Genomic DNA, 17,717 nt, shown 5'->3' with positions numbered 1-17,717 from the left:
CGCTTAAACAGTTTATCACCCGTATTCTGCTATTTGATTCACGTGAAAGTCTAAAATAAGAAGCGTTTAAATGGCAATTAAAATTAAACTTAAATAATTTGTTTTTCTTTAAAATTTCTAAAACAGACGGAAACAACGTTTTGCTTTCAAAATTAAGCGTTTTTTTCAAAGCCATGTTGGCATGGTAAAGGAAAGAAATCTTTCGATTCACGTAAATCGAATAGCAGAATAAGGGTGTATATCTTGGGTTCTATTGATAGCATCATTGTCAATATTGAGGTCTTCATAAAAATGACAGCATCAGTTCCTGTAATTGGAATTTGGAATATGAAATAGTGTGAATTTATCCTACTCACATTAATTATCTGCACCTTATAAAAGATTGTTTTGATTTTAGAAACAAACAAAATTGATGGAAATAATTCAGTATAGTTTCTTATGTCGTTTTCGATTGGATCTCCGGAAGCGTCCGGAATCATTCAGAAACCTTCTGAAAGTGTTTTATTCGCTCGAATTTGACAGACAGAACGCTTCTCAGAATAAAAATTCTCTTCTCGATTTCAAAACATCGATGGTGGTAAAATTATCTACAACATATGCCTAGCACATTTTTCTGTAAGATGAACCGTTTCGCGAGCAGAGCGCAGAGAAGGTGACTAGATTGCACTCACATACGAAAAAATACATATTTTTGGTTTATTTTGCTCGATTTTTTAGGTTTTCATAGAAGTAGCTTAAATTTTTTTAGTTTTATTAACTTATCTTATTACGTTAATACGAATTAACTAAAAAAAAATAAAAATGTACACATTGGGATAAAAAATATTATGCAAAAGGGGGAACCACGTTTTTTGGAAATGTAGTATGTTTCCCTTTTTTGTACAATAAGTGCCTTCATTATTAAGAACACACTTTTTAAACATGGTTCAATTTTGGTTTTGAGCTTGTTATCAATTTTCCAAACATGAATTCCATAGAAAATGTCGTTTAGAGCTTCTCAAGAGAAAAGTTGCAGCATACCTTAAAACAGTACAAAATTAGCTGCTGAAAAAGCTTAATGGTAATTTAAGGTTTATACCAAGCTCAAAACTAAAATTGAACCATGTTTAAAAAGTGTGTTCTTAATAATGAAGGCACTTATTGTACAAAAAAGGGAAACATACAACATTTCCAAAAAACGTGGTTCCCCCTTTTGCATAATATTTTTTATCCCAATGTGTACATTTTTATTTTTTTTTAGTTAATTCGTATTAACGTAATAAGATAAGTTAATAAAACTAAAAAAATTTAAGCTACTTCGATAAAAACCTAAAAAATCGAGCAAAATAAACCAAAAATATGTATTTTTTCGTATGTGAGTGCAATCTAGTCAGCTTCTCTGCGCTCTACTCGCGAAACGGTTCATCTTACAGACAAATATGCTAGGCATATGTTGTAGATAATTTCAAGACCATCAATTTTTATTTAACCTGTGATGACCTCCGATCAATAGATCGCGAGATATTTGCGAAAAACTTTTCGTGACCTTTTGACCCCTATAACTCTTAACGCGTACACGATATCAATGTCGATTTTTCACATCTTCATAACAAAGCCGTCATTACAAATTTAAATTTATAAAATTTCAGAATTGAGTGGAAGCGATTCAGACTGTTTTATTGGATTTCAGAATGAGTGAATCCTTGAGTGAAACTAATCGAAAACGACATTAAAAAAAATTAAAAAAAAAATGTCTTTGAATTCCCGATATCCTGGGTTGGAAATATGACCATTTTATTTTAAGATAACAGTGCTCTTTTCATCTTTTTTAGACGATAAAACAATATTTGAAAACGCGGTCTTGAGCTTCTTACGACAGGGTCTCATGAACTTACCCTAATGGTAAAAGTAGCTCTATGTAAAAGTTTTTTAGAGTTTTGTTTTTTTTTTTTGAAAAATTTTATAACAAATTTTAACAAATAAAATTTGTTTATTTATTATTTTATTTATTAGGTAATTAAAAATCGTTTCAAATGATTTTGACCACAAAATTTGATTTTTTGTTTAAAAAGGAATTTTTGAAAATTTTTTTAAAAAATTGTCGGACAATATTACCTCCAACACCTCTTTCTTACCTTATTATATTCTTTTGGTGTGGACTGGTTTAGTTCCTTATTCTGACGGTACCTACATTACAAATCGTACTAAATTAAGGAATTTTGTCCTCGGGTTGTTTTAAATATTTTAACAAACAAAATAAAAGAAAATTTAGCTACAATTAATTGGTATTTATTAAAAAAAAACTTAATAGTAAAAACTAAATATAACAAACATAAACAAACTTGCTTTTGATATAAACATGAACTCACAAACGGATATCCGGCAATCCATCCGTGTTTTTTTTTATAATAAATAACAGAAATCGATTAACTTGTACATGTTGTGTTTCCTGCAAGCTCAAATTAAAACTTATTATTATTGGCCATTTTGCGTTGCTTTGAAAACATAATCTCTCTTGGCTGTTGCCGCTTAACTGTTTTAAGAGCATTTTGCTTAAAATTCATTGCTTTATTAAATGTATTCGTTGATACAACACCTGTCGATGAAGACTTGTGTTTTTTATCACTGCCCAAAGAAGCTACTAAAAATTGTGTAGCTGTTGAATTTGCCAATGGACGAGTTGGTAAGTCTTCCTCAACAAATACTCCCGATGGTGTCCATTGGGTCTTTGGAAGTGTATATACTGGTTCCTCGATTTTGCGCTTCTTTTTCGATTTGTTAAGATCTTCTTCGACAAATGAACCTGATGTTGTTTTTAATTTGCGATGAGATTTTTTATTTGATCGTTTATCAGCGGAATCCAGGTTTTGAATTTTGAATCCAACTGGTGTTTTTGGACTTTCACGAAAACCACGTTGAATGCGTAGTTTTTGTGGAGTTGATGGTTCAACGATCACTGTGCCGCATGCAGTCTCTAAAGTTTCTATATCTGATTCGATTTTTTTGTGTATATCTTCGATTCTGTACTTTTGTTTATTTGATTTTTTCTTGGAATTTTCCTTATCTGATGGTGGAGTAGTTTCAATTGCTAAAAAAAGAAAAATTGTGGAATTTTAAAATTTTTGTGTATTCATATTTATTTGCAGTTTGTATTACATACCTTTTGCTTTTTTCTTATTTGTACTTGACGACGTTTCCACAAGGGATTCTAGGAACTCGGTCTCCAGTCGCTTTGATGGATTGACACTGTTGGTTTCATCTATTGAAGGAACATTTTTCTGTAAAGTATAATAAGAACATTTTTGTATAAAATGGTTCAAATAAATCTTACTGTTTTTTTTTTATTATTTAAAGAGCAATTCTTTTGTCATATGTGCCCTTAATAATGAAAGTATGGCTGGAACTAGGCATACCAAATATATAAACTAGAGGAACTTTGGATCCATGAGATCCAAGAACTGTGAGAAAGATGTTACCTTTCAGTCAGCAAAGACAAATTAATTCGAAAGAAATTTGTTTAAAAATCAAAAATGAATATTAATCAGAACTGAAATCGGTTGTTTGGATGAGGTTTGAAGTCAAATGAAGACTGAAAGGGCATATCAGGAATTTTTGATATGTCAAGTCAAATAATTACGATGGTTCGATTCAGAACTATTTTCTAAAATTATAAAGCATTATAAAGGCACGTACCCTTACGGAAGAGAAGGCTGAGATAACTGAAGAAAGCTTTTGGCCGAATTTGTAACTAAACTGATCAAACTCCAATCATACTCTTACTTGATAATGAATATACGTACTTTCATCTAAAACATACTCAGAGTATGAGATGCAGTTGGTACTTAGCTACACATACAGTCCCTGGCCATATTATTAGACACACTGTGGACATTTTTATAAATTCATGGATTGTAGTACGTTTAGGCCCTCACTACGTTGCCGTAGCCTTAAGAGGGGCTGCCGAGATATTGAAATAATACTCGAGCTCTGGGCGTTTGTATGCTTTATAAATTGTAGCTAATTCAGAAAGGGTGACAAATTTCATATACCTTCTCAAGTAAAGGGGGTGTCATGACATTTCCTATTATAGCAGAATTAGTGCAAACTGCCTGACGAGAAGGTTGTTGAGAGAACTAATAAAAGGAGTGTCATTGTAGCTCTTGCGAATGTGAACTCAACGGTTCTAAAGTACAGTCATTATTCTTAATTTTTTTTTCTATTAAAATACAATAATTGAAAAAAAAAAAATACTGACCTGTTTAGCTTTTATCGCAGGTTTGGCAGCCTTAGTTAGAACAGATGCTGATTGCTTGAGAGCCTTTTCTAGTTCCTTCTTCATTTTTTCTAAAGAAAAAAAAGATAAAATGCATAATTATAGTAAATCTAGAATTACTAAATATTACAACTTACCTTTGCGTTTGATTTCTTTTTTGCTAACCAATGGAATCTCAACCTCGTCCTCTTTCTTTTTGGGTTCTTCTTCTTCCTTGTCCATCCATTTTGGTTTCTTAACTTTCACCTTTAAAAAATTAAAGTTATATTTTAGACTTCAACATTATTATTATTTCTTACCTTTTTGGATTGTAATTTAGCTTGGCGTTTAGCTTCATTAGCAGCCTCCAACATTTGTTCACATCGATTGAGTACATTTTTAACATCTACTTTCTTATGTTCTGATTCTGAAGATTTCTTTAGCTTTTTCTCAGATCTTGGCTCTGGTGGCTGAACTTTATCACCATCCTCTTCTTCAACCGAAGGTTCAACAACTCCACAGAAACTATTAGATTTCCTCTTTTGTTGTTTAATTTTCTTTTTCTCTTCGGCCAAGTTTTCAACAAACGAATTCGATGCTGTATCTTCTTGTAGATACAAACTTGTGCGTTTAATTCCACTTTTTTGTTTGATATCTTTTTGTGATTGTTGTGGAGCTAAGAGTATAGAATTTGACATCGATTTCCTTGATTTGTAAGGTCCAACACTTTGGACATTTTTAACTTTTTCCAAAACTTCTGTCTCACTTTCATTTAGGAGATTACTTTCTGATGAAGATGAAGCTTGATTATCTGCAGCAACATCTTCATTTTCTGAAGAAGCATTATTTTCAACATTATCTTTATTTTCAGCCTCCACAGCCTCCGATGAATCTTCATCTTCTGATGAATTCTTTCGAACCGAAACACCAATTGTGAACGAATTACGAATTGCTTTAGCATCTTTGACCTTTTTCTTCTTTATTTGAATACTACTCAACGATACACTTAACCCCTTTTCGGAGACAATCTTCTTTTTGATGTTGATTTCATCATCTGATGAGTCATTTTCTTCCTCGGATTCACTTGAATGATTTTCTTCAGCTTCTTCCTCATCTTTTGTATTTCCTTCGTCTATTGTTAATCTTCGCTTTTGACTCTGATTGAGAGACTTTCGCAAAACACTACGATGTAAGCTATCATGCAATGAAGATGAAAGACTGGTCTTTGGATCTAATTGGAATGTTTCATCCAATTTGCTTTCATTAGCAACAATTGACTTTCTACGTGATGAATTATTTTTACTACCCCTGTCATCTTCACCAAGGAAACTTGACATAGTTGTGTCCGAGGCGGCATTTTCTTCGTCATCAGAAAATTGTGCTTCTACTTCATTTGGATCGTTTTGCGAACTTTCTTCCATTTCATTGTCAGTTATTTCAAGAGATAGTTTTTCATTATTTTCTTCTTCGTCCGATTCGGATTCAGCAGAGCTCTCAGAAACATTCTGGACGAAACTTTGTTCTGGAGCAATTGATTTTCGTCGTCCAGACTTGTTTAAAGTTTCGCTTTCTGGTTCGGCAATATTACTTTGTTCTGGAGCAATCGACTTTCGCCTTCCAATAGATTTGTTTGCAACCTTTTCTTCTTCAGACTGTTCCACAGCAATTGACTTCCGCCTTCCAAGAGACTTGTTTGCAATCTTTTCTTCTTCTTCTGACTCATCAGAGCTTTCGGAAACCTTTTGGACAATGCTTTGTTCTGGAGCAATTGACTTTCGTCTTCCAATAGATTTGTTTGCAATCTTTTCTTCTTCAGACTGTTCCACAGCAACTGACTTCCGCCTTCCCAGAGACTTGTTTGCAATCTTTTCTCCTACTTCAGACTCAGCCGAGCTCTCGGAAGCTTTTTGGGTAATGCTTTGTTCTGGAGCAACTGACTTCCGTCTTCCAACAGATTTGTTTGCAATCTTTTCTTCTTCAGACTGTTCCACAGCAACTGATTTCCGCCTTCCAAGAGACTTGTTTGCAATCTTTTCTTCTTCTTCTGACTCAGCAGAGCTCTCGGAAACCTTTTGGACAAAGCTTTGTTCTGGAGCAATTGACTTTCGTCTTCCAACAGATTTGTTTGCAATCTTTTCTTCTTCAGACTGTTCCACAGCAACTGACTTTCGCCTTCCAACAGATTTGTTTGCAATCTTTTCTTCTTCTTCTGACTCAGAAGAGCTCTCAGAAACATTCTGGTTAATGCTTTGTTCCGGAGCCATTGACTTCCTTCTTCCAACAGATTTGTTTGCAATTTCTTCTTCATGTTCTGACCCAGCAGAACTTTCGGAAACATTTTCAACAGTACTTTGTTGAGCAATCGACTTCCGACGCTGCTGTGTTTTTGAATCGTTTAATTTTTCATTTTGTAAAGAAAAGCTGTTTCTTTCCATGGATTTTCTTGATTTTTTCGACGTATTGAGTGACGTCTTAGCAGTCGAAATATCTAATGGATTTTCAGATGCTGACAAAGTTTCTTCGGGTTCAGATCCTTCATCTAATGACAATTTAGTTTTTTCCAATGTACTTTGTTGCTCTTCGGCCTCATTTGTGTCTTCTTCGGTTGAGGTTCTAATAAGTGATTTTCTAGACTCGTTTGTTGGTTTTTCAGTTTTGGAATTTTCTTTTTCCTCATTTGTGGATGCATTTTTGCTTGAGTTATCAATAGAGTGTCTTTTTTGACTAACATTGAGTGTTTCTTCGTGTGCAGATATATCAATAGCTTTGCTAATAGATTTTCTTGACTCTTTCAATGATTTGCTGTTTGAGTTGGACTCATCATCATTACAAGCCATACTTTTGTTCATTGATTTTCTCGAAGCTTTAGGAGATTTAAGTATATCTTCCTGCTGACCACCAAAAGCTGAAGATTTTCGCTTTGAAATGTTTGAGGAATCATCAGTCTCCTCTCCAACAGACATAGTACTTATTTTTCTCGTTTTTGTTGCTTTTTTCGATGGTGAATCGGTTGCATTAACTGAATTTTCAATTTTATTAAAAGACTTTCTGCTGCTGTTGTTCAAATTCTGCACATTTGCAGAGGCATCAATAGATTTTCTCGCAGAATCATCATCAATCTTTTCCACTGATTTTCTAGAATCTTTTGCAGTGTTTATTTGATCACTGCCAGATAAAGTGAATGATGATGATTTTCGCTTTGGAGACTTAGCAGGTGATTTCAAGACACTTGGGTTTTGTTCAATTTTGTGTGAAAGAATAATATTTTCTAAAATTTGTGGCTTGGTTCGGTTCAAAGTTGTACCTTCTTTTTCTTCATCATCTGCCTCTTCCATGTCTGAATAATTATTATTATCAATTTCAATATGGTTAAGCTTACTGTTGTCCAACTTGTTTTGTTCTTTAACAGATTGGTCATTGGATGAAGCATTTTTGACTTCTGATTTTCTTGGTCCATTGTTCTTAGAAATGTCTTCTTCATTCTGAATTTTAGGAGATGACACATCTTTGCTATTTTCTTCGTTTTCATCATTCTTCTTTTCTGAAACAATCTCTTGAAATGACTTATTAATTTGACTGCTTTCATTCAAAGATTTATCCTTTTTTAATGATTTATCAACTTCAAACGAAGACTCAACTAATAAACAAAGATCAGTGTCATCTTTCTTATCGGCACCAGGATTTCCTTCACGTTCATCCTCCGATGTATCAGATGCTTGAACAATTCGTTTGTATTTTTTGTCTTTAGATTTTTCCAATTCATTTTCTGAACTTAAAAGTTCCTCAATAGGTTCTGTATCAGAAACAATGAATCCATCATCTTCTTCGTCGGGTACTTCATCGACGGCATCATCATCTTCTTCTTCTTCGCTATCCTGACTACCAATTGATTCACCATATTCTGGGATTTCATTTTCTTCCAAATATGCTCTTTCTTCTTCGTCCATTGATTCTTCACCCTCAGCAACTTCCATTGCTTCATCATCTATGAAGATAGTTTTTTCTGCATTTCTATTTTCATCTTCCTCATCATCATCGTCAATAAAATCTTCATCATCTTCTTCTAGCATATCATCTTCGGCGTCAGAAATTTCCGATTGACGGGATCTATGAGATAGATGGGATCTATTTTGACTGCTATTATGTGATGTGTTGCTTGGTGGTTTGTTTGGGGTGTTCTTGCTTTGTGATTTATTCTGGGATGCGTTGATTTGTGATTTATTTTGAGATGTGTTGCTTTTTGATTTATTAGCGGCCTTTAAAGAAAAGAAAACGTAATAAAAATTTGAATTTGAAAACTTCATTTTAAGCTATTTTTAGGACGATAGAACCTAAATTAAACAAAGAAAAGGATTCAGCGAGTATTAGTAATATATTTTTAGGATCAATGACTGGGTAAAAAAGTTTTGTGTTTTAAGATGGTCAAGATGCTAGCAACTTAGGGACATATCTAAGCTCATCAGTAACAAGAAAGATAAGACTTTTCATGAAATTTTTTTCGAAAATTATTATTAACGGTACCTGCCATAGAACGGTTTTTTTTCAAATCTGATTTTCTGCCAAACTACTAATTCAGTTTCAACGAATTTTTTTATACAAAAGCATTAACATATGTATGTATGTATATAATAATAATTAAAATAAATAAAATTTTTAAAAAAATAATTTTTTGATTTAAAAAAAAAATTGAAATTTTCGAAAACGGGATATTGAATTTTTTTGAAATTTTAGTTTTAGATGCTAATTTCTAATTTCTACAAAATTTAATTTTTTGATTTTTTTTTTTCAAAAAATGATTTGAAAAATATAAGTTTAAAAAAAAAACGGATCTAACGATTTTGGAACTTTTTTTCTAAAAATGCATCTTAATAAAAGAAATCAAATTGCATACTTGTTTTAGAGCTCAATTTGTTTTTAGATGTTGTTTTTTTTTTAATTTGAAAAACAAACAAATTTTATGTTTTTTTGTCAAATAAATTTTCTAAATTTCTATATAAAAACTATTAATTTTAGTAACTTTAACCCTAAGAGCAAGTTCGTGCGACCCAGTCGTTCATACTATTTTTTTTTCTTATCTGGAACGCGAAATTTTATCGAATGGAATTTGATTTAGAATAAGATGTTGGCGAAATCGAAACTGATGAGGATTAGAGAAATGAAATATTTTTGCGAAATGGTGTGGTGTATTCTTTATTAATTTCTTCTTAATCTAAATGAGAATCAGAAGAAGAGGTTCAACTGAGCATAGTTAGAGTTAGAGGCCGTGAAGACATATTATGGACAAGGTCCCCTAGCCATTGCAAAGCTAATAAAAGAAGTTTCTTGTACGCATCAATAGGAAATATGTGCTAACTGATCTGCTCTCTTATCATCCATGCCCTGCTGTTTTTGTTATACATTTTGCTAGAAAAAGAAACTTAAATTACTTAAAATACTTACTTCTGCTTCTTTCTTTGACAGTGATTTCTCCGAAACAATGCAATCGATTTTTGATGTGTCGCGAGTTGTTCCAGACACCGATTGAGTCCACGACTTTGGAAAAGCAACAGCATCCTTTTCTTCTTCATCATCAGAAGAAGAAAAGCAAACTTCCTTAGCTGACTTTTCTTTTTCCTTTTCAGTTTCCAATGTTTTGTTTTGCTTTGGCAAACTATTTTGAATAGGTGTACTACTTTCAACCGCCTTAACTTTCAATTTGTAAGGTGTTTTTGAGCTAAGAGCTGCTGTTTCTTCCTCCTCCTGCTCCTCTTCATCAGAGCTGTCTTTAAAAGTATGATCTTTCTTGGATTTGGTCGATTTGAAAGTGTCATCTTTATCGACATTTACATCATTTGAAGCATCTAATATGTAACTTTTGCTTTTAACTAATCCTGGTGTCTTTGGGTAGACACTTTTCTCAGTGTTTTCATCGTCTGCTTCATTGAATGCAACATTTTTTAGTGGTTCTGGGTGGTTTTTCTTTTGTGGACTATTTTTAACTGCTGCTGGACTTGCTTGTTTTGTTATTGTAAAAAACCGACGGATGCCTTCCTCTTGAGGACTATTTGAATTATTTTTCTTACTGGCAGAATTTTCTGGTGATGATCGAATTTTTTGAAAGACCTTTGGTGAAGACTTGGATTCTTTTTGTGCACTTTTGTTCTTCTTTGCACTACCCATATCAGAATTTGGTCTTTCTGGGGTTAATTGTTTTTGTATAGGTTCTTTTTTTGAAGCAGATTTTGGAGATTTTGAGGATTTTGCTGGAGTACCAGTTCCGCTCAAGCGTTTTTTGTCTTTTAAGTTATCGGATTCATTGTCTTTCGGGCTTTTCTCTTCGATAAGTTTCTTCTTATTTGAGTTCTTCTCTGTAACTGATAAAGTTTCCAAATTCTTTGTTGGTGTTACTTCATTACTAGAAACAGATTTCTCTTTTTCCAACTCATCAATGATAATCTCTTTTTTAATGGATACTCTAGTCTTTTTCTTGGTACTTTGTGGTTTCAAAGTTTCCATTTCAACGGTATCGTCTAGATTAATAATTTCTGGTTCTTCTTTTTTTGTTGTTTTTTTCGACGATGCGTTTTTATTTTTCTTTGTATTTTCTGGGTCATTTGGAGATCTTGAAGATGAACGTAAGACTCGTTGTGGTTTTTCTTTTGGACTTTCAGGTTCTTCTTTTACAACAGAAATTGTTGGATTTTTTACTATTGATTGTACTGATTGGTCTTCTGACTCTGAAATATTAACGCTGCGTCGTCGTGTAAGCCTGCGACCTGGTGTATTAGATGCTTCTACATTTTCAACCAGATTCTTCGCTTTGGAAGGTGTAAGAGCAGCAGAGTTACTAAGAGTTAAAGAAGCTCTGCGAGTTAGACGTTTTGTTGGAGTATCTGCAGAAAAAATAGTTAATTTTAGTTTATATTTTTAATTCGAATTGTAAATAGAACTATTTACTTATTTCTGGAATTGTTTGAAGATTGATGTTGTTGGGAGTTCCAGGCCTACTGGGTACATCACTGTCGATAGATGTTAAACGTTTTCGGAGAGAACGAGTCACTGAAAATAAATAATATTATTGTTAAGCCTGAACTACATCAAAACACAAAGTAAAAAAAGTACAAAAAAGTAAACACGATTTTTTTTTACAGGGATGGCGAACCAATGGCACGCGTGCCAATTAAGTAAAGCCATTTGAGCGACATTCAACGATTTTTCCAGTAATTTTGTAAAACTGTAAAAATCTCTTCTTCTCAGAAGAAGATACTCATGTTCTGAAGAACGTATTGAATTTACATGAAAAAACCAGACGAATTAGGTAAAATTAACTGAACAGTTTTTTATGGGTAGGTAATTAGGTTTTCACAAATTAAAGAATTATCAGAAATGCTAGGTCTACTATGGACCCTGATACGACATCCTTTGATAAACTTAACATGTCTAAATTTTACTGGTTGGAAATTGAATGTAGCTTGTCCGATATCGACTCAAAAATTAGTGGAAACAATGAAAGAGTTGGAATCCATCGAACTAGAGAGGGTGGAGGGCAATACGACGAACAATTCCAAATTAATGGAAACATGAAATTGGAAAATTTGGAGATCTTGACAATATTTTCACCTACTTACGCCTTTTATTAAAATGAACTACAATAATAATAATTTGTTATTTTCAAAATTAAATTAATAGGTGTGTTTACAAATAAAACGCTGTGTAGTTTAAAATTAATAATTTTTGCTTCTAGTAGCCACAAAAAAACCTTGATCAAAACTCTATGGCACGCCGAAGGCACCTCAAATAAATATTTTCTTTAAATGGCACGGGGCTCTAAAAAGGTTCGCCATCCCTGTCCTAGTAGCTTGTTTGTATATCTCTCTTTCATTTTAAAAAAGTATTCGATTCAAAAAGCTTGAACAAGACCAAACTTTCAATTTTCACAAAGTTTTAAAAACAAATATGTACACTCAAACAATATTTTATATCTTTTCCGTAAGGTAGCTCTTCGATCACATATGTAGTTCCTGTCATTTGGCGAAAAAAGCTCTTTTTACACACAATTGAAATTTCAAATATAGTCGATTCCCTATAAGTCGTACTTCTTTTAGGTCAAATTTTCCTCTAACTCAAATTTTTTTACCGTTTTTAATGAAACCGCCTGCAGCAAAAATATTAAATAGATTAATCTTAGTCGAATTTCCCTCTAATTCGAACCAATTTTCGCGTCCTGTGACAATTCGACTTAGATGGAGTTGACTGTAATTTGTTTACTTTTTCAAGCTTTTGCAAACTTCAAAAACAAAAGAGCTTTTTTAGTTAATTTTTTTCCAATAGATGTCAGGTAAATATACATGTGATTTTTATATTTTGAGCTTTGTTTACTTTTTCGTACTTTTTTGACTTTGTTTTTTGATGTAGTTAAGGCTCTAATGTTAACGAGAGCTAATCCAACAAAATCAAATTAAGAAAAAAATACATTTTTGTCAAGACAAGATATTTCCCCATTAAATTTTTTGGAAGAGCATATCGACTCAGGCATTTTGACTTGCCGCATATAAGATGTCGGTGCAACTTCCATGAGAGCAGCTTAGTCACTTACGAAGTTCCACAAGCATTGAAACTCCATGCCAGCCAGGAATTCCAAATTAAATAAACTCTGAACCATGAGAAAAATATATGGGAGTTAGCCAAAAAATATCGGTTCTTCCGATAAAAGTTCTTCTAGTCTAGAATCTTTTGAACACAGGGAGAGGATAATTTTCAAAGCCAGGGAGGGTATGAATATAATGATTCCAATTTCCCGATTTTTAATCTGGTTAAAACATCAAAAATTAAGTTCTGGAGATAGTACTTTGGAGGCTTGAACTTTTTCGATGAAGAAAGCAGTGTGTCAATGAAACGTTTGGCATTTTAAGTTTCCATTTTGCAATTAGTCGGTTTTTATAGCCGGTCAAAGCTTTGGCACCATCGTTGTCCAACGCAATTCGTAGTCGCGAAAGCTTTCTAAAAACTTGTCATACAAACAAGTGTAAGCAGGCAGAACTTCGGAAAATAAAATGTCTTTTTGTTTTCATCTGAATCAAAACAGACAAATACCGCAAACTGGGAACAGTCTGCAACCTTTGTAGACTTATACAGTCTACATTATAGTAGGGGAGTCCAGGAAGGGATTTCGCGCGTTACTCGAGCGCATCAGAAAATCATATGGGGAGAAAGCTTGTACTTAGTAATGTACTCCTACCAAATATAAAAGCTTGATACAGTGGTCTGTGTTGTGGGCAGCCTGTCAGATTAGTAAAAAAAAATCGATCCTCGGAAATACTCGAGCGCGTCAGATTAAGAAATGGTAGGTTAAGTACGTCCAGAAAAGTGTATATTTCAATAATCTGACAATATGAGTGAGGCATAAGAAAATGGCTGAGGCACGAAGTTGTAAAAAAAAAACGTCACCTCGAAATACTCGAGCGCGATTAATTTTTTTTTTATTCTGAAGGGAATTTTATCAGGAACACGAAAAACATATAATCTGACGGTTTTCATGGGGCAATATAGCCAAAATTATCGATAAAGCATGAAGGTACAGTAAAAAAAAAATACAATTTTTTGGTTCATAATGCCGAGTTTTTAAGGTTTTTGTCGAAATATCTTAATTTTTTTATCTAATTTACCTACACTTATTATGTGGATACAGATTGACATAAAAAAATCATACAGAATTCATTAAAGTTGATAAAAAATAACGTGCCAAAGGGAATAAGCCCCAAAGACGTTTTATATGGAATTCACTATCGGAAAATTTCCAAACCGGTCCAACACTCAAATTTGTTTATCGAGGAATAACGTGACATTCTTAACTTTATAGCAAAAGCCCCATCTTTAATAAATATAGAAGCTCCGATCGTCTGGTCATTACGTAATGTTCTTAGATTCGGGGTATTTTTTTCTTTCGTTAACCAGACGAGCAAAACTTATGACTTTAATTACGTTTACTTTTTAATAATAATTTATCATTCGAAGGAAAGATTATCAAGTAAGTATCATAACCATTTTTGCTTACAGAAACACGAGATGACGACAAAGTTGAAAAACAACCTGGAAAACGAATCCAGTTATTATCAATATTAAATTATTGATTTACCTTTGTATATAATATGTATATAATATAAATTTTGTGTAACATCCAGTAGGTAATAACCAGAAGAAACGAAAATATTGTTTTATATTCAAAAACTGTCTAATTTTTTTTTTTTTCAAATTGTCAGATTAGCAATACACCTTAACATAATTGTCAGATTATCATTTAGGGTGACTCTGACATCGAGCTGAACCTACAGTAGAAAAATCTGACGCGCTCGAGTAACTTAAGTTAACAATTTTTTTTTAAAATTTTCAAAAATAATTTATAAGTGTAGGCCACGTCCAAATCGTCAGTTATTCAAATTGAACACTATTTGGAGTTTACTGAACGTACCCTCTCAAAATCTGACACGCTCGAATAACTTTTTTTTTTTTATTTTTTCTACCGCTTTTTGTAGCCACCCACCACTGTCTTATCGTCAGATTAATATATATCGGTTATCACAAAGCCAATGCGAGTATACCCTATTAATATCTGACGCGCTCGAGTATTTCAATGCGACAGTTTTTTTTTACATTTCCTTAACGTGTTTATAAGCTCTTATCCCCACTTAAATGGAAAACTTCCATATACTTTTTTTCGTTTTAGAACCTAATCTTCGCAATCCAATAGGTCCCCATGGCGCTCGAGTAACTGCAAATTTAGCATCTCGGGCTCCCCTACTATTACTGAATATAAATTAACAAAATTAAAAACAAAAAATTAGTTCAATTACTCGAACTATTGATAAAAATAACCCGAACGTTAACTTATAATACATAAATTAAATTTTCAACTTTTAAAATAATTTCACACCAAAACTTGCACAGGTGATTTAGTTTTAATTCATCTTTTGTAATATGAATCCATAGAATATAAATATACCAAGTTCAACCACACGTCATAGCCTGAGACCCGGGGGTCCCACGAGCAGTGTTTTTGGACTTCTTTACTTAATAAACTTTAAACCAGAAAATTGAAAGGTCAGTCTTGTATTTTGTTTGATTTAAAAAAACCATTGACACCCTTAACTTAATGACAAGGAGAAGGTAATGTCTTTTAGTATATGAGAACTTCATCCCTCAAAACCCAGTCCTGAATGTATGGAATCAGTAACTCTGAAGCTTGAAACTTATTTCTTTATTAGTCTCACTTGTGAACGCACTTCTGGGGCCCAATTCCGCGATTTACACGTTTTTTTTGTGAACACAGAGGAATTAACTCTTGCGGAATTGAGTCCCTGGTATGTATCAAGAAATTTTATTCTTAAAATCCAATTTTAAATGGAAATAAAACCTATTCATGGCGTCAAAATGTGCTATGCAGATTACTTTTTAATTAAAAGGTGTTGACTTTGGGGCCTGCCTGGCGACTTTATATACTCTAACCGTTTCCAATTTTCGGCGCCTAAGTTATGGTATTCATCAACCATTACGGACAGAGAATGCTTCTTTCTATAACTAGGTATTCCCTTACCCACATACATAATAGACTTCGCTGAGAACGGCCCACCGAGGCATGCATGAACATGTACGGGTTGTTCAAAAAATTGTTCTACCTGGCGACTTCTGAAAAGGCGGCAAACATCAGGACCAAACTTTGTAATTAGAGATAATGAATAACTGTAGTAGAGCCCCAGAGGGTATCTTTATTTGATTTTAAGGTAGGTATATGTATAGATTGAAAAATGGGGATAGCCGAAATGGGCGTTGTGTTGACGACAGAAATAATGAATTCTAAAACGGATAGGTACCTAGTTAAAGATAGTTAAGAACAAGGGATAGATTATTACGTTTTAGAAATTGTAAAATGCTAAATATGAGTTGCAAGCTGAAAGATTAAGGTTTGGAACAAAGTCTTCGTCTGATATTGTGTTTTGATGGGTTTAAATGGACCAAATTAAAATATACAAAAAATATTAAACTTTTTGCTGAAGGTCACGATGTTATAGAATAAACCTAAGTTCATAAAAAAGAATGTGCTGTTCGCATGTCTAAAAAAGGCTTACAAACGAAATTTAGAAAAACCATGTGCTCTTCTCATCATTTTTAGTAAACAAAAGCCTAAAACAAATTTTGAATTTCAATACGAATTAAAATTTGAGACCTTAACCAAAAAAAAAAAAAATTTAGACATCATAACGGACAAATTCAAAAACCAAAATGTCCGTTGCCTATTGGAATGTTGAATAAAAAGCAGTCGAAACAACATGGCAAAGTTGAGCTTTTTTTTGTAGAGGACAAACGAGACTAGATTCTTACCTCGACCACCAGTGGGTTCCGCATTCTCTGCTGTAGGCATCGTGAAATTAGTTTTGTTTTCTTATTCAGTACAATTAAACAATATGACAAATAATTATATGATAGTTATTAAATGATTATCGATGTTTACAGTAACAAAAAAAATTTTAATTCTTGAATAATCACGCACTGATAAATCGAAACGAAGCCGAAGCAAACGCTTGCTTTTTGAAAAATGTGCATGTAAATTGACGTTTGACGAATTGAATTGAATTGAATTGAATTTTATTGAGTCTTCAAAGTTAGGTTACATTTTATATCTTATTCTAACAATAGCTTTTATTGTACTAAAGTGGCTATAAAGTATTGCCTTCTTTTTCGAGTATTTTTTTTGTAAAGCCTCGTGGCTGTCGGTATTTATATAAAACTAAATATACGGTTGGACTGCTTTTGCTCATAAGCATTTAGTTGAATTTGTTTGTGACGGTAGTCACGTTGACGTTTGACGTTTAGTTACAATTGTGACACACGTGACACAGAACGTAAGCTTGGTATGCAGGACACAGGGATGTTACATCAAAATCATAATGCAACAAAATATAATGCTGCATCTGCATGAGTGAAAATATGAAAGCAATTTAGCCATTTGGAAAATATATAACATTTATGACAATAAATTGATAAATCATCTATTGCCATGCATTAGATATTAGAGAATTTACAATTTGACAATATTTTTACTTGCGATATAGGTACTATAGGGCAAGTTTAGGATTCGTAAAAAAAATCGAACTCGAGATAACAATTTTACATGACATTACGATGATGCAGAATGCCAAAAAAGTGGGTCCGGCAATTCTGTCTGTCTGTTTGTCTGTCTGTCTGTCTGTCTGTGTGTCTGTCTCTATCTGGAGCTGCAGCCTAAACGAGTGAAGTGATTTTCTTCAAACTTGGTAGTTAGGAGTTTTTGGTGATTCCCTAGAGGGAAAATTGAAATTTTTTTTTTATGACCAAAACTAACGGTACCTGCCATATAACGGAAATAGAAAAGTTAATTTTATTCAAAAACGGCTCTAACGATTTTGATTAAAATTTTTGTGTGTAGTATTACACATAAGAGCCAACTTTTTAAATATAAAAAAAAATTTTTGTA

At 33.0% G+C, this 17,717-nt stretch overlaps 1 protein-coding gene across 1 annotated transcript; it reads right to left on the bottom strand.

Annotated features, from left to right (window-relative positions):
* Window positions 1–2,252: 2,252 nt before the first annotated feature.
* Window positions 2,253–16,798, bottom strand: LOC129913840 (transcriptional regulator ATRX). The gene is made up of 8 exons (XM_055992747.1): window positions 16,586–16,798; window positions 11,168–11,269; window positions 9,671–11,103; window positions 4,552–8,487; window positions 4,390–4,498; window positions 4,235–4,323; window positions 3,140–3,257; window positions 2,253–3,067 (listed from the first exon to the last, which is right to left on the bottom strand). The coding sequence occupies exons 1-8, from the start codon at window positions 16,623–16,625 to the stop codon at window positions 2,442–2,444; spliced, it is 6,453 nt and encodes a 2,150-aa protein (XP_055848722.1). The 5' UTR covers window positions 16,626–16,798; the 3' UTR covers window positions 2,253–2,441.
* Between the last annotated feature and the right edge of the window lie 919 nt (window positions 16,799–17,717).

Source organism: Episyrphus balteatus, chromosome 3 (genome assembly GCF_945859705.1).
Source record: "Episyrphus balteatus chromosome 3, idEpiBalt1.1, whole genome shotgun sequence".
Classification (NCBI taxonomy): domain Eukaryota; kingdom Metazoa; phylum Arthropoda; class Insecta; order Diptera; family Syrphidae; genus Episyrphus; species Episyrphus balteatus.
The sequence above is the reverse complement of the archived record's forward strand: the minus strand, read 5'-3'. Positions and strand labels throughout refer to the sequence as shown.

Coding starts and splice junctions, on each gene's coding strand:
- LOC129913840 (XM_055992747.1), bottom strand. CDS start 16,625: ATGCCTACAGCAGAGAATGCGGAACCCACTGGTGGTCGAG. Junction 11,104..11,167: donor TCAAACAATTCCAGAAATAA/GTAAATAGTTCT, acceptor TTTTTTCTGCAG/ATACTCCAACAAAACGTCTA. Junction 3,068..3,139: donor AAATAAGAAAAAAGCAAAAG/GTATGTAATACA, acceptor TTCTTTTTTTAG/CAATTGAAACTACTCCACCA.